General features: G+C 45.0%; 1 protein-coding gene across 6 annotated transcripts in view; it reads right to left on the bottom strand.

The window, feature by feature from the left end:
• The window catches only part of FSTL4 (follistatin like 4), a 397,791-nt gene that overhangs the window by 13,421 nt on the left and 362,295 nt on the right, over nt 1–22,075 (bottom strand). For 3 of the 6 annotated variants that reach the window (XM_072728614.1, XM_072728608.1, XM_072728609.1), the window contains 6 exons: nt 17,422–17,583; nt 16,936–17,070; nt 15,907–15,933; nt 12,557–12,675; nt 8,091–8,240; nt 943–1,050 (listed from right to left, as the gene is read on the bottom strand). In XM_072728614.1, coding sequence (XP_072584715.1) covers nt 943–1,050; nt 8,091–8,240; nt 12,557–12,675; nt 15,907–15,933; nt 16,936–17,070; nt 17,422–17,583 — 701 coding nt within the window. The remainder of the gene's footprint in view (nt 1–942; nt 1,051–8,090; nt 8,241–12,556; nt 12,676–15,906; nt 15,934–16,935; nt 17,071–17,421; nt 17,584–22,075) is intronic. The other 3 variants (XM_072728613.1, XM_072728610.1, XM_072728612.1) reach the window with 1 other exon arrangement.

The raw sequence follows: 22,075 nt of genomic DNA, 5'->3' as shown, positions 1-22,075 counted from the left end.
GCAGTGTCTACCCCCTGGCCCACCAGTGGAGAGGCAGGCAGGCAGGCGGCCAGTCCCCTGGTAGAAGCTTCCGTAGACCCAGATGCCCCTTCCCTCTTCCTAGTCTTGAGAACAGAGTGAACTTGGCTCCCTCTGTAGTCCTTCTCAGCTGGGGTTCTGAGATAATGAAGCTCTAATGTCTGGAGGCATCCAGTGTATGAAACAGATTAGCTTCTCTCCTGTGCATCTAGAATGGTTCTATGTAGATCTCTGGGAGAAATCAGGCATTCAAATCACTTTTTAAAGGGCTTAATCCTCTAGCATTAGAGGCTGTCTCATCATCCCTGATGAGAAAGGCAGAGGCAGGCACACTCAGCACAGGAGTGTTGACCTTCTCTGGGTGGTGGACAGGGGAATCCCACAGTGCTCCTGAGCCCAAACTGTTTCCAAGAGGCAGTGCAGTTCAGTGGCTGAATATTGGGCTGCAGAGCTTTGCTGCTGGATTGGACCATGGGCACATTACTGAATGTTTCTGTGCCCTAACGTACTGTAAGCACTCAGTAAAGGTGCTTCCATTTATGGACATGATTGTGTTACTTTTCCTTCCTTATAGGCCCACATCTAGCATATGCTTTGACACTGTTCCTAGCCTGCCAAGCCTGAGGTGAGGAAAGCCTTGGTTCAGGAGACATAGAGCCTGGGAGCCACATTCTGGTTGTCCTGACATCAGAATCTTATCCATCATCAGTATTATTGTCCTTAAAGGTAGGCCTGGCTGAAGATACTCTGGTAATGGTCTGTGAGGGGCTTTGGCTCAAGGCTGTTTCCTACTCCCTCCTCAAGCCATGATGGATACATTTTGGATAAATGTGATTAGCTACCTAGGGAAGCAAGAGACATGTATTAGGGGCAGCGTCCTTTGTTTCCATGGGGGTGATGTTGGTCTCCGTGTGTTCAACATACCTGGAGGCTCGGGTGGGACTTGTGTATGTCCCCCCAGCTCAGGACCCACACTTGGTCATGAGACTTGTCATAGGACAGCTTAGCTGGCAGAGGGTCCACACCTATGGACTTGAAAAAAAAAATACAAGTGGGTCATCATTATGAGAAGCTGACACAGTGCTTGTTTCTGGGCTTAATATACACGACCATCATGCCTCGGGGAGGGGAAAGCCAAACTAGCTGCTGTGGCACTGAGCCTGCTTGGGAACCCAGGGCATAAGCCTCCCTTCTGGGTTTGTCTTTAGGGTCATAAAACTCTTGTAAGTAATTTAATCCCTTTTAAAAAACTTCTTGCATGTTTTACTTAACGGGACCCTGTCCATCTTGGCAAAAGCCCAAACCCAGAGGCTTTACGCTTTCCACTCAAGAATCAGCTGCAGTAAAAAAAAAAAAAAAAAAGAAAAAAAAAAGAAAAGAATCAGCTGCAGTGTACTCTGGTCACTGCTCCTGGAAGCATCTGGGGCCTCTAGAGCCCTCAATGTCCTTCTCCAGGCTGAGATTCTGGTGAGGTGGCCCTTCCTCCTGTGCCAGCTGAGTCTGACTCTGAGATCATCTCTTATCACCCATCTCTTAGTTTTGCTTCTACCTGTACATCCTTCCACTGGCGTCTTTGGGACCCACACTTTAGAATCAGGCAGACATTCTTTTTTTTTTTTTTTTTTTACTGCTATAACTGAAACTCTGCTACCCTTGGAGAAGACAGCATCCCTGTGGCCCTCTCCAATGTGATTGTTTTCTACTTTATAACGTAGCTTTATTAAGTTCCAAAAGTCTCGTCCATTAGGTTCATAGCACTGGACTAGGACCCCTGCTCATCCTGTCATTCTCCAGCCACTCCCTTTGTTAACCGATGTCAGCCTTCTGGGGGGTAAAACCCATCTGTACCCACTGGTCAAAACCTCTCTGAAGAATTGTCTGTGGAGTCTATGAATCTACTTTCTTTAATATTCCCATTGAGTTTCTGTCTTCATTATTCCACTGACCTGCTCCAGACCTTTGTGTCAGATTCAGAGATCACTTTGTGATCCTCCTTTCAGACATTTCAGCAAGATTCTACATGGTTAACTGTTCCCTTCCAGAAATGTCTTATTCTCTGAGCCTCTCATACCCCAAGCTTCTCTTCTCATTCTGACTGGTGAATGCTGGCATGTCTCAGGTCTTCATCTTTGACCTTATTCTGTCTACATCCTTTCTCTGGCTGAGTTCATCTAATTCCATGGCCTCAGATAACCTGCTGTACTCTGATGACTTCAGAACTCATTCCCCTGTTCATGACCTCCACAAATACAAAACTGAACTCTTGATCTTGCCCCTCTCTGCTCACATATATTTCTTCTCCATTGATTACCATCTTTGAATTTCCCTTTCACTTTCTTGCTCTAATTAAAAGCCCCTGAAGCCTCTTCCTACATTCATAAACTCTGATGTTCACTGCCTTCAGCTACTCCTCCTTGTTTCCAGCATTTCCTAGCTTCCTGGTTGCTTCCCTTCATTTGCTAGAGGCTTCAGGATCTGGCATGTTCTTCTTGTACCCAGGACTTCTTAACCCCACCAGCAGTAATACCATCTTGACAATGTCTCTAGTTTCTTGGTCTCTCTCTTTTAAAGACCTTCTTGATTACACATTATCTTCTAGCTACCCCATTTGCCTGCCCTCTTCACAGTAAAATTTCCCTAGTGTTTAGACTGTAGCCACCTCTCTCCTTTCTGTTTACACTCCTCCTATCATAATTCATATTCTTATTCTGAAGTTGGTGTAAAGTTAGGAGACTGAAGAGCTAAACCGGTAATCTCAAATTCAGAACAGAGTTCTACTGTCTTAATATACTGAGGAGCGAAGAAATATATGGAGGGGGAAAGATACTGAAGAACATACCAGGCTCTCAGTTGAAAACCTAGGCTAACCTCTAGGTCTAGGAATGAATCAAAGCAGAGTAAGCCTTAAAAAACTTCATGTCGTGGGCGGGGGGTGGGGGTGACGGGCACTGAGGTGGGCACTTGACGGGATGAGCACTGGGTGTTATTTTATATGTTGACAAATTGAACACCAATAAAAAATAAATTTATATAAAAAAAAAAACTTCATGTCAGGGCATCTGGGTGGCTCAGTAGTTGAGCTTCTGCCTTTGGCTTAGGTCATAGTCCTGGGATTGAGTCCCATATCAGGCTCCCTACAGGGAGCCTGCTTCTCCCTCTGCCTCTCTGTGTCTCTCATTAATAAATAAATAAAACCTTCAATTTGGCCTTGATTCAACTTAGTACTTGGTTAAAGCGATTCATTGTCTACTCTCTCTGGCTAGCAGAGGAAAGGGTAAAGTCTTTTTGGTGGTTGAGATCTCTCTCAAGTCTATCTTTTTATATATGGAATGCTAAGCATTTAAAAAATTACTAGGCAGTACAAGATATAGACTATATAACTAAAAACTATTAAAAATACAAAAGAAACAGACCCACAAATGATTCATAAAAAGATAATTCTACTTATGTATATAAATTTGTAATTAAGTAAAAATAAATGCAATACCTCAGATTAAGAACTCAATAGGTTCTGTTAAATCCATATTAGGCATATCAGAAGACAGGACTAGTGAACTGAAAGACAAGTTGATAGAACATACTAACACTGAAGCACGAAGAAACAAAAAAGGATGGAACAAAAGAGTAAAAGAGACATGTAGCACACAATGAAAATGTCTTTTTTTTTTTTTTAACAGTTTCCAAAGAAGAGAGAATTCCAATCTGATGAAAGGTATCAAGCTACACATTCAAGAACCACTAAAACTTTCAAATCAGAATAAATACAAAGAACATCCCCCTGGGCACATCATCGTAAAATTGCTAAAGATCAAAGAATCTGGAAAGTAGTCAGAAGAAAAACGATACATGACCTTCCAAAGGGTGACTGACAGTTGACCCACTAACAAAACAATGGAAGACAATGGAACTGCATCTTATAACGCTGAGCGAGGATAATTGCCACAGTAGAATTCTATATCAGTGAAAACAGTCTTTAAAAGTAAAGGGCAAATAAAGTTCTCTTCAAACAAACAAAAACTGTGAGAATGTATTACTAGCAGATGTGCAGTAAAAGAACTATTAAAAAAAAGTCCTTAGTCACAGTGAAAATGATCCCAGACGGAACTGTGTACTTTAGGAAGGAATAAGGAGCAGTGAAAAAAGTAAATATGTGGGTGAATATAAATGACTATCAACTGTACAAAGTAATACTAAGCTCATGTGGGATTCAATTATAAACAGACTTAAAATTCATTCCTACAATCATGCAAAAGGCAGGAAAGGAGTTACTGTTGTACTGTTGTTTGATCACTACTGGGGAAGTGAAGTCATAAATTATATGGGACTGTATGGAGGGAAGGAGGCAGGTTATAATCTGAGGTAGTAATAGTAATAATAGAATAAAAATATTGGACTAATCCAAAAGACAGTCAAAAGGAGAAAAAAGAACAAACAGGTAGGTCAAATAAAAAACCCAGTAAGATGATAGATTTATCTATTATCTACATCCTTAATTGCATTAAATATAAATGGAGCAAATGATCTAAGTAAAAGATCAAGATTATTATACTAGATAAAGGCCAAAACCTAAACACATGTAACTTTATAAATGGACATAGAAAAGTTGAAAGTGAAAGGATGGCAAAAATACAGCACGCTAACACTAATCCAAAGAAATCTGATCTGTCTAGACTAGTATTAGACAAACAGACTTTCAGGCAAGAAGCACTGCCAGAGATAGAGATATTTTATTTTATTTATTTATTTATTTATTTATTTATTTATTTATTTATTTATTTATTTTTTTGATAGAGATATTTTATAAGAATGAAGAAACCTTTGCCCTAGGAATTCACTACATTTTTAAAGCAAAAATGGATAGAATTTAGATAAACCTCTAATTGCAGGGTGAGACTTCAGCACACCTCTCAGCAGCTAATAGTGGACAAAGTGAAAAATCACTTAGAAGATCTGAACAATGCAGTGAACAAACTTGACATAACTGACATATATACAGAATACTGTACCTAACATTGGGACACACCTTCTTTTAAAGTGCAAATGAACATTTTTATCCACATTGATCCTAAGTTGGGTCATAAAGCAAGCTTCAATGAGTTTCAAAGGGTTGAAATTATTCAGAGTATGTTCTCTGGCCAGAAAAATCAATAACAGAAAGTCTTCTGCCCAACTGGCCTGGAGAAGCCACAGTCCTGCTTATGTCCCAATTTCCCCTACAATGAGTGTGCACCAGGGCATCACTGGGAGGAAAAACCACAACCCTGACAACTGGTCTCACTTTCTATTTATATCCACCATCCTTCAGCAGGCCTTTACGTTCACTCAGCAGTCCTATCACCGTGCCCTGCTCAGTTCAGTCTCAAATGCACCCTTTACCTCTCTCCTCAAACCTCCAGGGTTGGGGATAATTTCCCCTCTTATTTCACTGGGAAAATACAAGCAACCACAGGAGATGTTCATCCGTCTACCACCAATTGTAACTGTCACCTCTTTGTAAGTGTACCTGAATATTTTCCATTTCCTTCTGTTTTATGAAAGAATGTGCTTTTATCTAAAGTTAGCAGGTCTACTTCTCTGCCCTGGATTCCAATGACTCCTGCTTACTTCAATGATGCAGAAAAAAGGGAACGTGTGGAAGGGTTTTTTTTTTTAATTTTTAATTTTTTCTTTTAGCATTACACACATACCTATATACATATTAATGTTGTAATGTCACCTATTCTAAAAAAGCTTCTTCAGTACGCTCTTCTACTCACTGCCTCATTTGACACCCTTTATTTATATTTAGAGCAAACTCCCTCAAATTGGTTGTCTGTATTCACCATCTCTATGACCTCAAGCTTGTATTCCATGATCATTTTATCTACTCCTGCCAAGGTGATCCATGTGATACTAAATCCAGTGACTGACAGTTGACCCACTAACTGGTTGATTCTTAGTCTTCATGACACACAAACGCTCTCAGCTATATCTGACATCACTGACCACAACGTCTTCCTTAAAACACTTGTTTTTTTGGTTCCTGGAATCCTCAACCCCCTTCCCCTCCCCAATTTTCTTTCTACCTTTCAGACTGCTCTTGCTTGGTCTTTTTGTTGGCTGCTTCTCTCCTTCCAGATCTTTGTGTGTTGGAGTGCTTTAGGGCTCCGACCCTGACCTCTTCTCCATCTGTACTACCTTCAGTGATTTCACCCACTTCTCTGGATCTAAGTTTGTATGGTGATGATACTCACACTGACATCTCTGACCTAGATGTCCTGTTGGACTCCAGATCTGTTTATCCAATTGCTTATCTGACAGCTCTACTTACATTTTTGTTTTCATTTAAAAAAACCCATTTATTTAGAAAGAGAGAAAGAGAAACAGTGAGAGTGCAAGCAGAGAGGAAGGGCAGAGGGAGAGCAGCAGACCTCCTGCTGTGCGTGGAGCCTGATGCAGGGCTTGATCCCACAACCTTGATCATGACGTGAGCTGAAATCAAGAGTTGGATACCCAACTAAGTCACACATGTGGCCCAGCTAACATTTATTTTTATTTTTTTTTTTCCAGCTAACATTTATAATAGCAGTTTACACTTGGCAGGTCTAAACCCAAATTCCTAATTTTTCTGTCTTCCTGATCCATGGCCTGCATGCCTCTGCCTTGCCTGAAGTCTCTATATAGTACACTGGTTTCCTATTGCTATGATAACCTATTACCACAAACTTAGTGGCTTAAAACAACACAGATTTAATTCTCCTACAGTTCTGGAGGCTGAAAGTCCAAAATTAATTCCACTGGGCTGAACAAGGGTGTCTGCTGGGCAGTGCTCTTTCCAGAGGTTCTAGGGGAGGTGTTTACTTGACTTTTTCCAGTCCCTATAACTGCATTTTTTGGCTTGTGGTCCCTTCCCCATCCTAAAAGCCAGTAGTACCCCAGTGTGCTTCAGTCCTTACACTGCCTCCTGCTCCTACACAGCTACATTTCTCCCTGCCTCCCTCTGATAAGGGTACTTCCATGTTCATCGAGGTAGGGTTCACCCAGGTAATCCCAAGTAACAGTCCATTTAGACAACCTTAATTTAATCATATCTGCAGAGTCCTATTTGTCCAAGAAGGTACATTCATTGGTTCTGGGCATAAGGCAGTGGATATCTTGGGGGCCATTATTCAATCCACCACTTACAGTAAATGGCATCACCATTCTACAGTTCCTCAAATGAAAAAGCCCCTAAACGACCTGATGTCCCTCTCTCAAAACTTACATTCAACCCAGCAGAGAATCTTTCCACATTTAAAACCTGTCAGGAATCTGATCAGTTCTCACCACCTCCACGGCTGTCTGCATTTCTTGCGTGAATTATTTCAGTAGCCATGACTCTGCTCTGCTTTGCCATCGGTTCTTAACAGAGCCTGACTCTTTAGTAATATAAGTCAGATTAGATCACTCCCTGGATGAAAAGCTTTCAGTGGCTTGGGCTGTGATTTACCTCTACCCTCACCATACCCCGCTCTCCCCACTTCTCACTGTACTCCAGCCCCCACAGCCAGCCCTCTGCTCCCACACTGGGAGGCCCACTGGGCACTTAGATCTCAGAATCTGTTTACTTCCAGAGCAAGAGCCAATTAAAAATAGCCACCTGGGTGGCTCAGAGGTTGGGCATCTGCCTTTGACTCAGAGTGTGACTCTGGGGTCCCGGGACGGAGTCCCACATGCCTATGTCTCTGCCTCTTTCTCTCTCTTATGAATAAATAAATAAAATCTTAACAAAACAAAACAGTCTTCCAGTTCCTCTCTCACATTTGACCTGTAAATAGCTCTTAGAATTTACGGTTCTCTAACACTCTGATTTATGGCCTTTCACTCTAGAATCTAAATTCTGGGGCTTCACTGCTCATTCATGGCTGTTTTCCAAGACCCCAGAACAGCGCTTGGCACATAGTAGCTGGACATGAATCTTCTTTGCTCTCCCGGTCTTCAATCTGACTGCCTCGCAGAGGAGCTGGGCAGGGTGCAGAAAGCCAAGAGGAATGTAACAAGCTGTGCCCCAGAACCAGAAGCCCCCCACTGCCCCCTCCCTTAGAGAGATGTACCTGTAGAACTTTCTGAGCTTGCACGTCAACCACGAGGACTCTGTTCAGTGCTGGTTGGGCCACATAGATGTACCGGTGTCGGATGTTCACTGCCGAGGCCCACTGGCATGGCTGGGTGGCATTTCCTTCCCCTTGGGGACAGATTTCTTCCTATAAAGGAGATAGGCTGCCATATATCTTCTTAATCCCTTGCTCCCCAATGCCATGCGTGAGTTCCCTCTCTCTTCACCCTCCCCTGTCCCTCTGTTCCTTCTCCAGAATCCACAAACCTGACACACGAGCCCTCCAACATCACCTGCTTTTAACATTCACCTTTCACCTGCTCTCACTCGTGAGGCTGTAACTCCCTCTGTGTGATTTTTTACCGGCAGCCACAGGCCTGCTTTCTTCCCCTTTGTGTGCACACTTGCCCCTCTCTGAATCCCCATCAGATAGAAAACTGTTAATGGACAGACTTCCCCAGGAGTGACCTACCCTCTGCTTCCTCACCGCAGGGTCGGCACCGTTCCCACCAAGCTCAATACTCAGTACTTCTCAGTTATGAAATTAAACCTGTGCCACTTCTTTATTTGAACTTGGGGCATCATCTGACACTGTGCTAGTCCTTGCTTCCTTCCCCCTGCCACCCTACCCCAGTGGCTGCTCCTTCTCTGTTGCTTGATCCTGCTCAGTTTGCTGATTTCTGTATGTTGGAAAACACAGGGGCCACCAGATGACTTTTCCTCTCCAAAATCCACTCCCGTTGCTGAGCTCATCCAAACCTATCACATCAAATACCATCTATGTGCTTCCCACTCCCAAATTTGTACCTTTAGTTAGAGCCTCTTCTCTGAACTACAGACTTATGCAGGCAACCACCTAGCTCTACTTGGCTGTTTGATGTACAACTCCAACTTTAGAGTCCAAAATCATCTCCCAATTTACCTCCTAATCTGGCTCATCCCATTAACAAAATGGCAGCTCTGCTGTTTTACTTCTTTAGACCCAAACCCTTGCAGCCCATCTCTGAGTCCTTTTTTTTTTACTCCTATGCTCAGCCCTCATCCACTGCATCAAAATCCATTTCAGCTTTACCTTCAAAAAACATTCAGAATTTGACTTTGCCTCATTGCTCCCTACCTCCAACACCTTGGCTCAAGCCATACTCTCTGTTGCCTGAGTAACTGGTTTGGAGCATCCAGGATGTACTCCCTGATTCCACCCTGGCCACCCCCACCCCCACCTGTTCTCAACACAGAATCCATAGGCATCACTTTAAGTCTGCCCATGTCCCTCTTCTCAACATGGTCCACTCCATTAACATTCCTTCTCACTCAGAATAGGATCCAAGTCTTCCCTGAAGCCTACAAGGTCCTGTCCACTCTGGCTTTTGCTATTCCTCTGACCTTCAGCTTTTCTTGCCCTTACCCACCATGCTCCATGTACATGGCATGCTTGCTTTTCCTTCCTCATGCCCCCCTCCTGCCCTAGGCCTGGGTGTTCATTGACCTAGCACCACCGACCTACCTCACTCCTGTATCTTGCTGCATTTGTCATTTGCCACCTGACTTTATGCACTGATTTGTCTACCTCCGTTTAGGCTCTCTTCTGTCACTAGATTGCTCTGTGACAGCAGGCTCTGTGTCCATCTCCTTCACCGTTAGCTCCTTAGCACCTAGTAAAGTGCCTGGCACAAAATGAGGGCCTCAAGTGTATTTGTTGAATGAATAAATGAGCGAAAAGGGGGACCTTCTTTTCCCTTACCTTCCATGATACACAGTCTCATGTTTTTCATCATGACATTGGCCCCCTCTGTCTCAGTCTCCTCGTGGTCCCTCTTAGTCTGCCTGTCCCTTAATTACTGCCCCCTGCCCCTGCCCCACAGGGTTCTGTTCAAGTGTTCAACTCAAACCACTCACTCACACCCTTGGTGGTCTTGTCTACTGCCCTGGCTTTAGCCAACACCCATATGTAGATGGCTCCCAGATCTGTGTCTTTAGTTCAGAACCACCTTCTCCAGTTCCTGCCTGGTTCTCCCACAGCCTCCTCAAACGCAGCTCCTGAGCTGCTCCTCTCCTCCATACCTGCTCCTTCTGCTGGCTCTTCATTAGCAGCTGGCCAGCCAAGACCAAGTATGACCATCACCCTTGCTGCTTCCTTCTCCCCTACGGTCTGCCACGAGTGAGTCACCAAGGACTATGGAGCCTCCTAAATCCCTGAGTTTATCTACTTTCCAGTTCTTTCCTAAATGACTGTAATCACTTTGGGGCAGAGCTTTTACCTTCTACCCTAGCCACTGCCCGGTATCACATTAAATCCTCACCAACTACCTCAATTCATATGTGAGAAAACAGAGGCTTGGAGGGATTAGGTCACTTGTCTAAAGCCACTCAGCCTACTGAGCAACAGAGGTGGGCTATGAACCCAGGGGTGCCCTGCTCAGAAGCCTGTGCCCTTATCTACTACACGTGAGGCTTCCCACTGCACAGAGTGGATGCCTCATCCAGCAGAGATGCCCGAGAGAAGACGTACCAACTTCCTTCTTGCTCAGTGCTTTAACAAGAGGCTTGCTTCACGATAACCCTCTTGGGAGGTGTTTGGGCATTTTCTAGAGAAGAACACTTGTTTGGGGTTGTTCTATAGCTAACCGTGGTCCTGTGCTGCCTGAAAGTTCTGCAGGGCCTGTCTTTACTGTGTCTTGTTCTAGCTTCTTAGGAAATGTGAGTCGTGGTTAGGATTTTAGAGATTACCCTCGAGCTACAGATTAGGTTATTGCAAATCTATGAGAAATTAATGCCCATGTGACAGGGAACAATTATTTAAACCTAACTGCTAGAAATTAACTAGAACCACTCTTTCTTGATGGTTTCATGGCTACTGAGTGGAAGAAAAATTCATCAGGGGTAACACATCTAAAAAAATAATTCATATCAAACAGCCCAGAAAACAGCTGTTCCAGAGCTACAAATGTGAAGAATGCAACAGCCTGAGACATGCCAAAAGCCAGCATGGCAATGCAACAAGGTGGCTGCGGGAACTCACTGGGGCCCTACCCACTTCCACCATGAGCTCCAGCTCCATGCTCACCTGTTCATGCACTGTATGTCCCCAAGCAGAGGGCACGTGGGGGCTTGTAGGGGACTCTTCTGGGTTAATGCCATTGTTCTACCATAAAGTAGCTAAGGTTTTTACCTTATGCAAGTGACCACCAACACAAGGCCAAGTGAGAAACCAATGGGAGGGACAGAGCCCTGGGGTGTGGGAGGAAGCATAGTCTGGAGGACACCTCTGGACAGCTGGGTCTTGGGGGCTACAGGGGTGTTCCTGGAACTGCTGCCAGCCATCACCTCTTCGGCCTTTTGTTCATGGTGCATTGCCACTGTGCAGTGGGCTTCATACTTTGTAGCACCTGTGACACTCAGGGCAATCTCATGCTTCATGCTCTCTCCCCTGGTTCCTTAGGAGTCACTGAGAACCTCTTCTACCGACTGGTTGAGAACCCCTTCCTTTTGTAAACTCGGTGATCCTTAGGTTCTGTGACACATGTTCTCCAGGCTTCCTTAAAGCTACTTCTTTTGCCTGCCAGAGAGCTGAGGACTCTCCAGCTCACCACTGCCTTTTCCTTCCTGCTCCCCATCTTCTGGATGTTTCTATGCTTGTGTCCCATGGGCATCTCAAACTCAGGGCATCATAGGGCACCCTCAACTCCTTGAGGAGGAGACAATCTGCTCTGCTTTTGGGATCCCCAGCCCCAGACAGAGAAGGAGCTGTATCCCCCTAACCTGCCTCTCCTCCTCTTCCTGAGTGAAGGGCACTGTGCCCCTCCTAGCAAGACCCTGGATTACGCTTGTGGTGCCCGTTGATGTCACCTGTGAATAACACTAAGATACACTCAACTATCCCCTTTGCCACTGCCCCTGGCTTGGCTAGGTCACTACCCTCTCTCACGTGGATGATCACAACATCCTGTGCACCTGCTTCTTTGCTGGGGCCCTGCACGTGTTCTGAAGCAGCCCCACCATGGCCGTGCTTCACTTGAAGGCCTCCAGATGTCCCTAGAATTCTTAAGATAGAACATTAATACTCCTTGGCTTTGACCCCAGTCTATGGTCACCCTAATCTCAGGCACACAGAGTATGTGCAAGTCCCCAGATGTGACGTGACATTTTCTGCTTCTAGTGGCACCTGCTTCTAGCGGCACCTGTTTGGCTGTCTATTCACACTGCTGTCTCCATCCTTTCTCAGTGAACTTGTAGAGCAGAGAAACCCATCTGTAAGCCCTGGGTCTCACCTAGGGCTCTGTGCACGGAAGTCTGAAACAAGGAAGGACACCTTCAACTCTTAGCTTCATGGGTACTTTCTCTGGAGCCTTGGAACACATGTCGAACAACACCACACATAGAAAACAGAATTTCAGAAATCGAGGGGCACACATGATGTGAGACTGACTTTGAGGATGTTGTCTGTGTCCTGGCACAGACACTTACATAGCTCATGAAGATCTTCTCAGTGGGTTTGAGGTGCCTCTGGATCTCACAGTCCACGGGGTGCAGGATGATGATGCCATCATCGGAGAAGACATAGAACATGTTTCCCACACTAAGGCCTGGGAGGAGCAAACATGGCCATGGTTATGCATCGCCCTCTTAGCAGCTAGCCCTCACCCTCCTATCCAGATGCACTGCAGGGTCATAGGACATGCTGGGCACACAAGAAACCTGCGGTTTGGGTGCATGCGGTCCAGGCCCAACGTATAAGTGCAGGTCAAGGTGATGTGGGATGAGCAGGTGGTGTGTGGGCAGCATGAGGACAAAGTGCCGGAGGGCTCTGCAATCCCAGGCTATCCTTCCAGACACGCACCTCTGCCCTAGGGCATCTAGGACTGGCCACCAACACAAGTTTTCAAATATATGACAGTCTTGGCTCTCACATACATTTGATCTTTCCTATTCTGAAGTCAGAGTCTCCCTTGGTTGACTGTTGTCAACTAGTCCAGTCAGATGGCCCAGATCATGCCATAAAAGCAAAGGCTCTTATTTATTTTTTAAAACATGTTTGTCTATAGCACCATTCCCTGGAACATGGCCTAAGAATGCTGTGGCTGGTACTGCTTTGTGCCAGTTAAATCCTGGCCCGTCGGTGCCAGCAAAGCCCTCCTTAAGGACAGCTGGCTGCCACCTCCGCCTCAGCAGTTGCTCTGTGGCAGCCCCACGTCAGACAACAGGGTGGTGGCCTGGTCATGCCCCCCTGCCTGCTCCCACCCCTGCTCAGGTGTGGGCCTCGGGGGAGAAATCTCAGACTAGCAGAGAAGTGGCCTTGGGATGAGCCAGTTCTGCCTCCTTATTATAAAGACATAAAAACCCCCGAGGTCCAAGGAAGGGAAGGGGCTTGGTTGAGGCCACCTGCATTTGTGCCAGAGCAGGGGTCCGGCCCCTGGGCTCTGTGGCATCACCGTACACCTCTCTATGAGAGGTAAACATGGCAAAAAAAAAAAAAAAATAGGCAAGGTGTGAGTTCTTCCTTTCTCTCTCCCTCTCTTTATTTCTTGGGAAGGTAGAACATGCAACAGATTTCCATAAATGCTAAGAAAATTAAATATATGAAGAACACGCTCCTTCCTAGCATGCTGAGAAGCCTGGTGCATGGACTTGACTATCTGGCTAAGTTTTTAGTGTTAGAAACCAATACAAGAGGAAATAGGAGCCAGCATTCCAGCTGCTTCCAGTGGCTCTGCAGGCAGTTTTCTGGGCCCTGGGCCCCCAGGAAGTACCAGTGCCTGTGGTTCCCAGTGTGGCCCAAGGTCCCTGATTCCCTGACACAGGGATCTGGGCAGGAGGGGCTCTGGGCAGGAGGGGCTTGGCCACTGGGAACAACTTGACCCCAGCCTCGCAGAAGCTAGTAGGGCCTGGGAGCGCCCTGCCCAGGTTCCAGTGGGGAGTCCTAGGCGGCTGAGTGTTAGCTGAAGCGGCCGCCTAGGCAGCTTCTGCCTCGGCTCCCGGGGCATCCTAGCTCCTGGCACTACGTGCTCTGTCCCTGTCTATCCTGTCCCAGCGGGGCCTGCCTGTCGATGCTCACCTGGCAAACGTCTTTTGCTCAGACCTATGGGCTGAAGAGCCTGTCAAACTGGAGACGCCAGGGACGGCCTCCTGGGACGTGGATAGCCGAAAGCTAGCAAGGTAAGCTTGAGAGCTCAGGGACTCGATGTGGGCTTGCCACCGTGGCCCCTGGTCAGGCTAGGCACAGTGCCTTCCTCACAGCCGGCCACGGATGTGGGCCTCAACAAACGAGTGGCTTCCCAGGGGAGCCAGCCTCAGGATCCAGCCCCCCGGAAGCCTCTGTCCGAGCATGGCTTCTCCGAAGGTGGCACGAAGGAGCTTTCCTTGCTGCGGTGAGCCCCCCTCACCTCATTTCTCTTGTAGAGACCGGACAATTCCCTGCGGCCAGCCAGCCTGTCTGTTTGGGCTCCTATTGTTTCCCTGCCCCCAGCTTTGGGTTCTAGCTGTGAAGGGTTCAAGTGGCCGGCTATCCGGGCAGCATGGATTTGTTTGCCACTATGCTGTCCCATGAGCGCAGCACCCGCCAGCACCGAGCCCAAAAGCCGCTGGGGGTGGGGGGTGGGGGTGGCGCGGTTCTCAGGTTGGCCTCAAGGTGGGGCCTCTATGGCTGTATCTCATACACCCCAGGGCCTCCTGCATTCTTTGCTGGTCTCCACTTTTGAAACTTGAGCCTCTTTGTCCTGAACTCCCTTTAGGAAATTATCACTTCTTAAAGATACAGAGGGAAAGCTGTGTACCTCAGGGGCCTAGGAGCTGGATCAGGGGAAAATTGTCCATGATGAGTGGCAGTTGCTACAACTTGTCTTTCCAAGGAATCCTAAAGCCTACTGGCATCAGTTCCTCATTTTTCAGGCTCTGCTTCTGTTTTGCTCTCAGACTTACTGGAAGCAGCAGTGCCCGACGTTCAGGAAATTGTTCTGTGTCTGTGTATGCATTCATATGCGAGACTCTAGGCAACGCCAGGGGGAACATTCATGAGGGAAAATAAGATAGGAAGTAAGCTGGCTTTTAAAGAGGGAGATTTTGTGCTTCACCCTGAAATCACATGGTGCATTCTGCTACTTCTCATACTTCTCCCTGACCCCCCCCCTGCATCCATGAAACTGCAGAACAGGTTACCTCAAGGGAATCTGAACTCTACTCTGGGCAAATGCACATGCACCCCACATAGTGACTTGGGCTCTGTAACCCAGTTCCCACCTGGGCCTGCTATTTTTTGAACCGCATGAAATTGTCAGTACTAGACCATTTTTGATGTAAAAAAATGGCAGCTTTTTAAAAGGCCCAACCTAATACCTAAAGATGGTTTGATACATACAAATTTTAAAAGTCTATTCATTTAAAAATATACCTGTAAATATACATTTACAGAAACCATGGCGGCTGTTTCCTTTGCCATTTCCTCAAAGTAATCACTAAACCCCAATACTAGTATCAGCTCCTAGAAAAATGTTGAAGGCCCAGTCCGACCAGGAACCCCTGCCAAGTAGTCTGCTTCAGTGACCATTTCAAACAGCTTTAGATGGCAACTTCCTACTTTTAAGTTCTAATGGACTAGTGCCCATTAAAGGCACTAGCAGGGTTTATATCTGCTTCTCACTGTGTGCCACTTGAGTTTGACATTGACCTGCTCCCTCCCATCTGATCTTGTAGGCGCACCCCACTTGTGGGGACCATTTGCTATCTGGAAAAGCTGATAGCGGCACAAGGAAATATGGCCCATGATGGAAGCATGAACACAGGTGATCACAAGCACAACACAGAAGGAGCAGGCTTGGTACCTTCCTCTCGCCACAGAATGTTTGCAACTACAGCATCAGAGAATCAGAAAAGCAGGAACATGATTGAGAGAAGGAAAAAAGAACAATGCAATGTCAGCATCTTTATCTTAGTGATTCCATTCATGGATGTACTACTACCTAATCCATCATGTGTGGAGTCCCCATCACCCTCTGCCCCAGCAATAGCACTCTGATAGGATTCTGAATGTGGACCAATGTTTCCAGGTCTCAGGACACTTTTGATTTCTAATCAATCTTTGAAATCAGGATCATAGAAATGAATGGGATCTTCCACTTCTGTGGTTGACAAGGAGTAAGCACCATCTCTCCCAGAGCTCTTGGTTCACTTCTAGAAGCCATATTGATTTTCAGCTAGGATTCCCCTAGGAAGACCATCTGAAACACTTTTGACGGTCTCCTTTGATGATGAAGACTCAGAGTGGAGTCTTTGAACAAGGGCAAGAGATCATATCTATCACCTGCGTCCACGGAATCACACCTGCAGAGCAGTGGCTACAAGGGAGGGCACACTTGGCACACTAGGTAGGCTATGATCCCTGGAGCAAAGGTTATGTGTGCACGTGTGCCCAGGCCACTTCCTGGGCCCCAGTGGGACGGCAGCATGTGATACAATTATTGAACTGGCATCTAGTCTATCATATAGTGAATGTACATCATTGGCTGCTGGGTGATAGTATGGAGGACTGTGGTCTGTGGGTGAGGCCAGAGATTCTAGTCATAGGGCGAGTAGGAGGCAGACCTGGGGCTAGGGTATGCAAGCTTCCTTGTGGTCTTGGGCGCTCTCTGCTGTCCAGTGAGTTTCCCTGTCTCTGTGTTGTCTAGGTTGCCAGGGAAGATCTGCTCACCTCTGGGCCCCCTCTGCCCCCAGCTGTGAGCACGGAAGAATATAGGAGTTTACCCTTGTCTTCAGGGGCTCATAGATGGTGGCTGCGGCCCCAGTCAGTTGGTCCTCTTGCACCCAACACCCCCCAACCAGTGCAAGAAGCTCAAAGGCAAGAGTGGACTCACGGGTTTTTCTAGCCGAGTCTTCGATGAAAAGTGAGGAGATATCCTCGTCCACGCCCACTTCGTTTTTGGCAATGCAGGTATATGCCCCTGTGTCTTCATACCGGACACTGCCGATGTGGAGCTCGCTTCCGTTGGCTGTGGGAAGGACAGTGCTCCAGATGGTCTGCTCTCAGTTGGGACCTCCCACCTCCCTCCCATCTCCCTTCTATTCAGAGTGGTGAGGTTAAAAACACAACCCTTCAGCAGCCAATGCTTTTGTTGGGCTGGAACAGCTGAACTAAACTGTTGACCTGGGACCTGATTGACAGCTTATCATCACTGCATTCAGAAAGCCCACAAGACCTGTGTGAGTCCAGATAGCAGGAGAATTTCGGGAAACATTTGTTCACTCCCAACACATCTGACTTAGAAACACTTCCGCTGCTGGGGGAAGTGTCAGCTTGAACTTGATGAGGATAGCAGAAAGGCACTGAGGGCCGTTCTTACCTAATAGGGAGAGCTGTTTTGACATCTGGGTGGAGACATCCATTCCATTTTTCAGCCAAGTGATTCTGGGCATAGGAATGCCCTCTGCGTGGCATCTCAGACTGGCTGCCACCCCGGGCTCCTGTGCCTGGGTCTCTGGATACACGCGGATGACTGGTGGCACTGCGGATGAAGTTGGTGCTGGTCAGAGAGGGCCCACACCTGGCCTCAAGCCTGTGTCTGGCCCTGAGACCTGCTCCAGAGGGTGGACCCGGAGGCAACTCTGCAGTTCTCTCTGTAAATAGCTTACAATCATCCTGTTCAGCAACTCAAGCCCTAAAAGAGAGGGCTATAAAATGGATTGTAAGCAATAAATGTGTCAGGCTGTGTGCCCTGTAATTCATGACTTTCGCCATTATTCTAAATATGATCAGAAAGACATCTAGATATTGAATGCTGTTTAGCTGCTACACATAAAGGGCAATAGCCGCTGCACATTTATTTCTGAATGAATAAAATTCAGATATATTATTTCTGTTATCGGAAAGCCATTGGACAGGGGCTTAATTTTTTGCAGGAAGTGCTTCACAAAGCACTTATGATCACTTTCTGGCAGTGCTACTAATTATATCACCACTCTGGGGAAGTCCATTGATTTTCCAGGGGATCATAGTTATTTCTCTACTTCTCACCCCCAGCACCATGGGTGAAAGGCAAGTGTGCCCTCCTTGGCTCAGCCATGAGCCCTGCCAGTCAAGGTCAGCACTGAGGATGTAACCTGGTCCATTCATGGGAAGAACACAGGTGGGTAAGGTATTGGCATCCACCACAGATGGTGAGATGGGGAGGAATGTGGGAGATGCCTGGAGGAAGTGAAGATTGCTGGAGTATCTTCCCTCTCATCCCTAGCTCTGGGCCCAGGAAGTAAAATAATTATCATTTTCAATGGGATTGAGGGCTCTTACCTATCTATATATTTTACTTTACATACTTCCAAAATGGCTTCCAATTAGCTTATGTAAAGACCCCTGGATATTAAACTCAACACACCTATTCTGGAAAGGTGGAAGATGGATTCTTCCTTAAATATGCCGCTACATTTTCCCAAAGGTATCTGGAAGCTCCTATTGTCTGATAAAAGAAAGTGTCCCAGTACTTTAGGACAGAGATTTTTCATGGGACCAGAGGTAGAACACGTTGATGCTTATGTAGAAGGAGGTAACACTGTTAATCCTGGAACATGAGCAAGATTTCTAGTGATCTAGCTTGGGAAGGCTGAGGACAAAGAAAAAACTTCATTCCCTTGTTGTGAGAAATGGACTGTGCAACTCCTCTCAAAACTCCTTAGGAAGCTGCTAATCCAATTAACTCAGTCTGAGTTTCAAATCTTTCCTCTGGTTCACCTATGGGGTAAAACTGGGGGGCTGAGGAGAAAGCCAAATGGACAATCAGCAAAGGGCATGAACCCACCTTCAGAATAGCTCAGAGCTATTTCTGTAATATTGAACTTAGAGGCATCCTAGGACAAAGCACACAGAGACCCAACAACAACACAACCTAAATCATTTCCTAGGTTTTCTTTGTTGGCAGTTTTGGGGAAAAGTTCCAGGGTACGACAGAAGAGTCTTGTAGATCAGGTCACTGGGATGGAGGAGGTAAATGGGCTCTAGCTAAGACATATCTAGAGGGCTGCTTAGAACATGGAAGTGGATCTCCTTTCTCAGACTCCCTTTTGTTCAAAAAGAAAAGAAATAATAACTTATCTAGACAACTTCCCTACACTGTGAATTTGGAAGAGGGAGGAATGGGGTTCAAGTTGAATAGATAGTAGAGTTTTGATCAGGAAGGTGTAATTCAAGAGCACAGAGCTAGAACTGGGGGACCTAGGAGCATTGGACCAGTGGGGAATTGGAGAAGGTGGTAGAGCGCCCAGAGTTCTACAGTGTGGGTGGCCATGACCTAGGAGTTAATAAACTTCTGCTATATCACCATTTATTTATACAAGCCTGCCTAGCACACATAAAGTAGATCCAAAGAATGTGAGATAAGGATCAATAGAGAAGCAGAAATGACTGAATCAGTCAAAAAAGACTAGAACTGATAAATAAATAAAAGACTTGGTTTGTTATATATATATTAATAAGATAGCCAAATCTTTGACAAGTTTGATCAATGAAAAAAATAGAGAAAGAACATAGGGAATTAAAAAAATATGAAAGTATTATATTTAATGATAGGTAATAAATCGGAAAATTCCAATGAAATAGATCACTTAAAAGGGAACATTAATGAAAAAACTCTCAACAAAGTCGATATAGAAGGAATGTACACCAACATAATAAAGGCCACAGATGACAAACCCATGATGAACATCATACTCAATGGTGAAAAGCTGAGACCTTTTTCTCTAAGATCAGGAATAAGACAAGGTTGCCAACTCTTGCAACTTTTATGCAACATAGTACTGGAAGTTCTAGCCATAGCAATTAGGCAAGAAAAAAGAAATAAAATGCAGCAAAATTGGAAAGGAAGAAGTAAACGGTTACTATTTGCAGATGACATGATACTATATGTAGAAAATCCTAAAGACTCCACCAAAAAACTACAAGAACTGATAAATGCCTGTAGTAAACTCAAAGGGTACAAAATCAGTAAACAGAAATTGGTTTCATTTCCATACACTACTAACAGGCAATCAGAAAGAGAAATTAAGAAATTAATCCATTTGTGATTGCATCAAAAAGAGTAAAATACCTAGGAATAACCTTAACCAAGGAGGTAAAGGACTTGAACTTTGAAAACTCTAAGGCTTTGATGAAAGAAAGTGAAGACGACACGAACATGCAAAAAATATTCTGTGCTCATGGACTGGAAGAATTAATATTGCTAAAATGTCCATTGTACTCAAAGCAATCCACAGATTCAATGCAATCTCCATCCAGAATTAGAACAAAGAATTCTAAAATTTGTATGGACCACAGAAAACCCAAATAGACCAAGCAATCTTGAGAAAGAAGAAAACTGAAAGTTTCACTCTCCCTGATTTCAAACTATACTATAACACTATAGTAATCAAAGTAGTCTGGTACTGGCATGAATGCATGTGCGCAAGTGTGCACACACACACACACACACATACACCCCAACCCAAAACCCAAAAAACAAACCCATACAGATCAATGTAACAGCCCACAAAAAAAACTCCACATATATATTGATCCACATATCCATGACAAAGAAGACAAGAACATACAATGGGTAAAAGACAGCCTCTTCAATAAACAGTGTTGGGAAGACTGGGCAGCTACATGCAAAAAACCTAAATCGCACCACTCTCTTATACCATATACAAAAATAAATTAAAAATGGATTAAAGACTTGAATGTAAGACCTAAAACCAAAAAACTCCTAGAGGAAAATAGCTGGTAAGCTCTCTGACATCAGTCTTGGCAATCTTTTTTTTGGACATGTCTCTTCAGGCAAGGGCTACAAAAGCTAAAATAAACAAATGAGACTACATCAAGCTAGAAAGCTTTTGCACGGCAAAGGAAATGATCAACAAATGAAATGGCAACCTACTGAATGGAAGAAGATATTTGCAAATCCTACATCTGCTAAGGAGTTAGTATCCAAAATATGTTTAAAGCACCTACCCAACTTAATATTAAAAATCCACAATTAACCTAATTAAAAAATAGACAGGGGACTTGAATAGACATTTTTACAAAGACGACATATAGATCCAACAAGGATATGAAAAGATGGTCACCATCGCTCATAATCAGGGAAATGCAAATCAAAACCACAATGAGATCTCACTTCACACCTGTCAGGTTGGCTAGTATCAAAAAGACAGTAACAAGTGTTGGTGAGAAAGTGGAAGAAAGAGAACCCTGAGCACTGCTGGTATGAATATAAATTGATGCAACCACCGTGAAGAACAGTGTAGAGGTTCATCAAAAAGTTGAAAGTTACCCTATGATCCAGCCATTTCACTTCTGGGTATTTATCTGAAGAAAACAAAAACACCAACCCAAAGAAATATATGCCTACTGATGTTCACTACAGCATTATTTACAATAGCCAAGACATGGAAGCAATATAAAGTGTCCATCCATAGAGGACTGGATAAAGGAGATATGTATCTATACAGTAGAATATTACCCAGCCATAAAAAGAATGAAATATCATTTGTGACATCATCGAAGGACCTAGGGAGTATTATGCTAAGTAAAATCAGACAGTGTGGAATCAAACACAGAAAGACACATGCCATATTATTTCATTCATACCTGGAATCTAAAAAGCAAAACAAATGAGCAAACACAACAAAGCAGAAACAGATTCACAGACACAGGAAAAACACTGCTGGTGAACAGAGGGTGGAGGGCTTGTGGAGGGGGCAAAACAGGTGAGGGGATGAAGAGGTACACACTTCCAGTTATAAAATAAGTCAAGGGTACGTAATATATAGTGTAGGGGATAGAATCAATAATACTGTGTAACAATTGTGTCTGGTGACAGATGGTGACTAGATTTATCATGGGCATCATTTCATAACGAATACTGAATTACTATGATGCACACCTGAAACTAATAGAATACCGTATGTTGAATATACTTCTAGTAAAAAAATGGAAACTTAAAAGTATTGAGAACTAATCAAGAAGAGAAT

The sequence above is a fragment of the Vulpes vulpes genome, chromosome 12 (assembly GCF_048418805.1).
Source record: "Vulpes vulpes isolate BD-2025 chromosome 12, VulVul3, whole genome shotgun sequence".
Lineage (NCBI taxonomy): Eukaryota > Metazoa > Chordata > Mammalia > Carnivora > Canidae > Vulpes > Vulpes vulpes.
The sequence above is the reverse complement of the archived record's forward strand: the minus strand, read 5'-3'. Positions and strand labels throughout refer to the sequence as shown.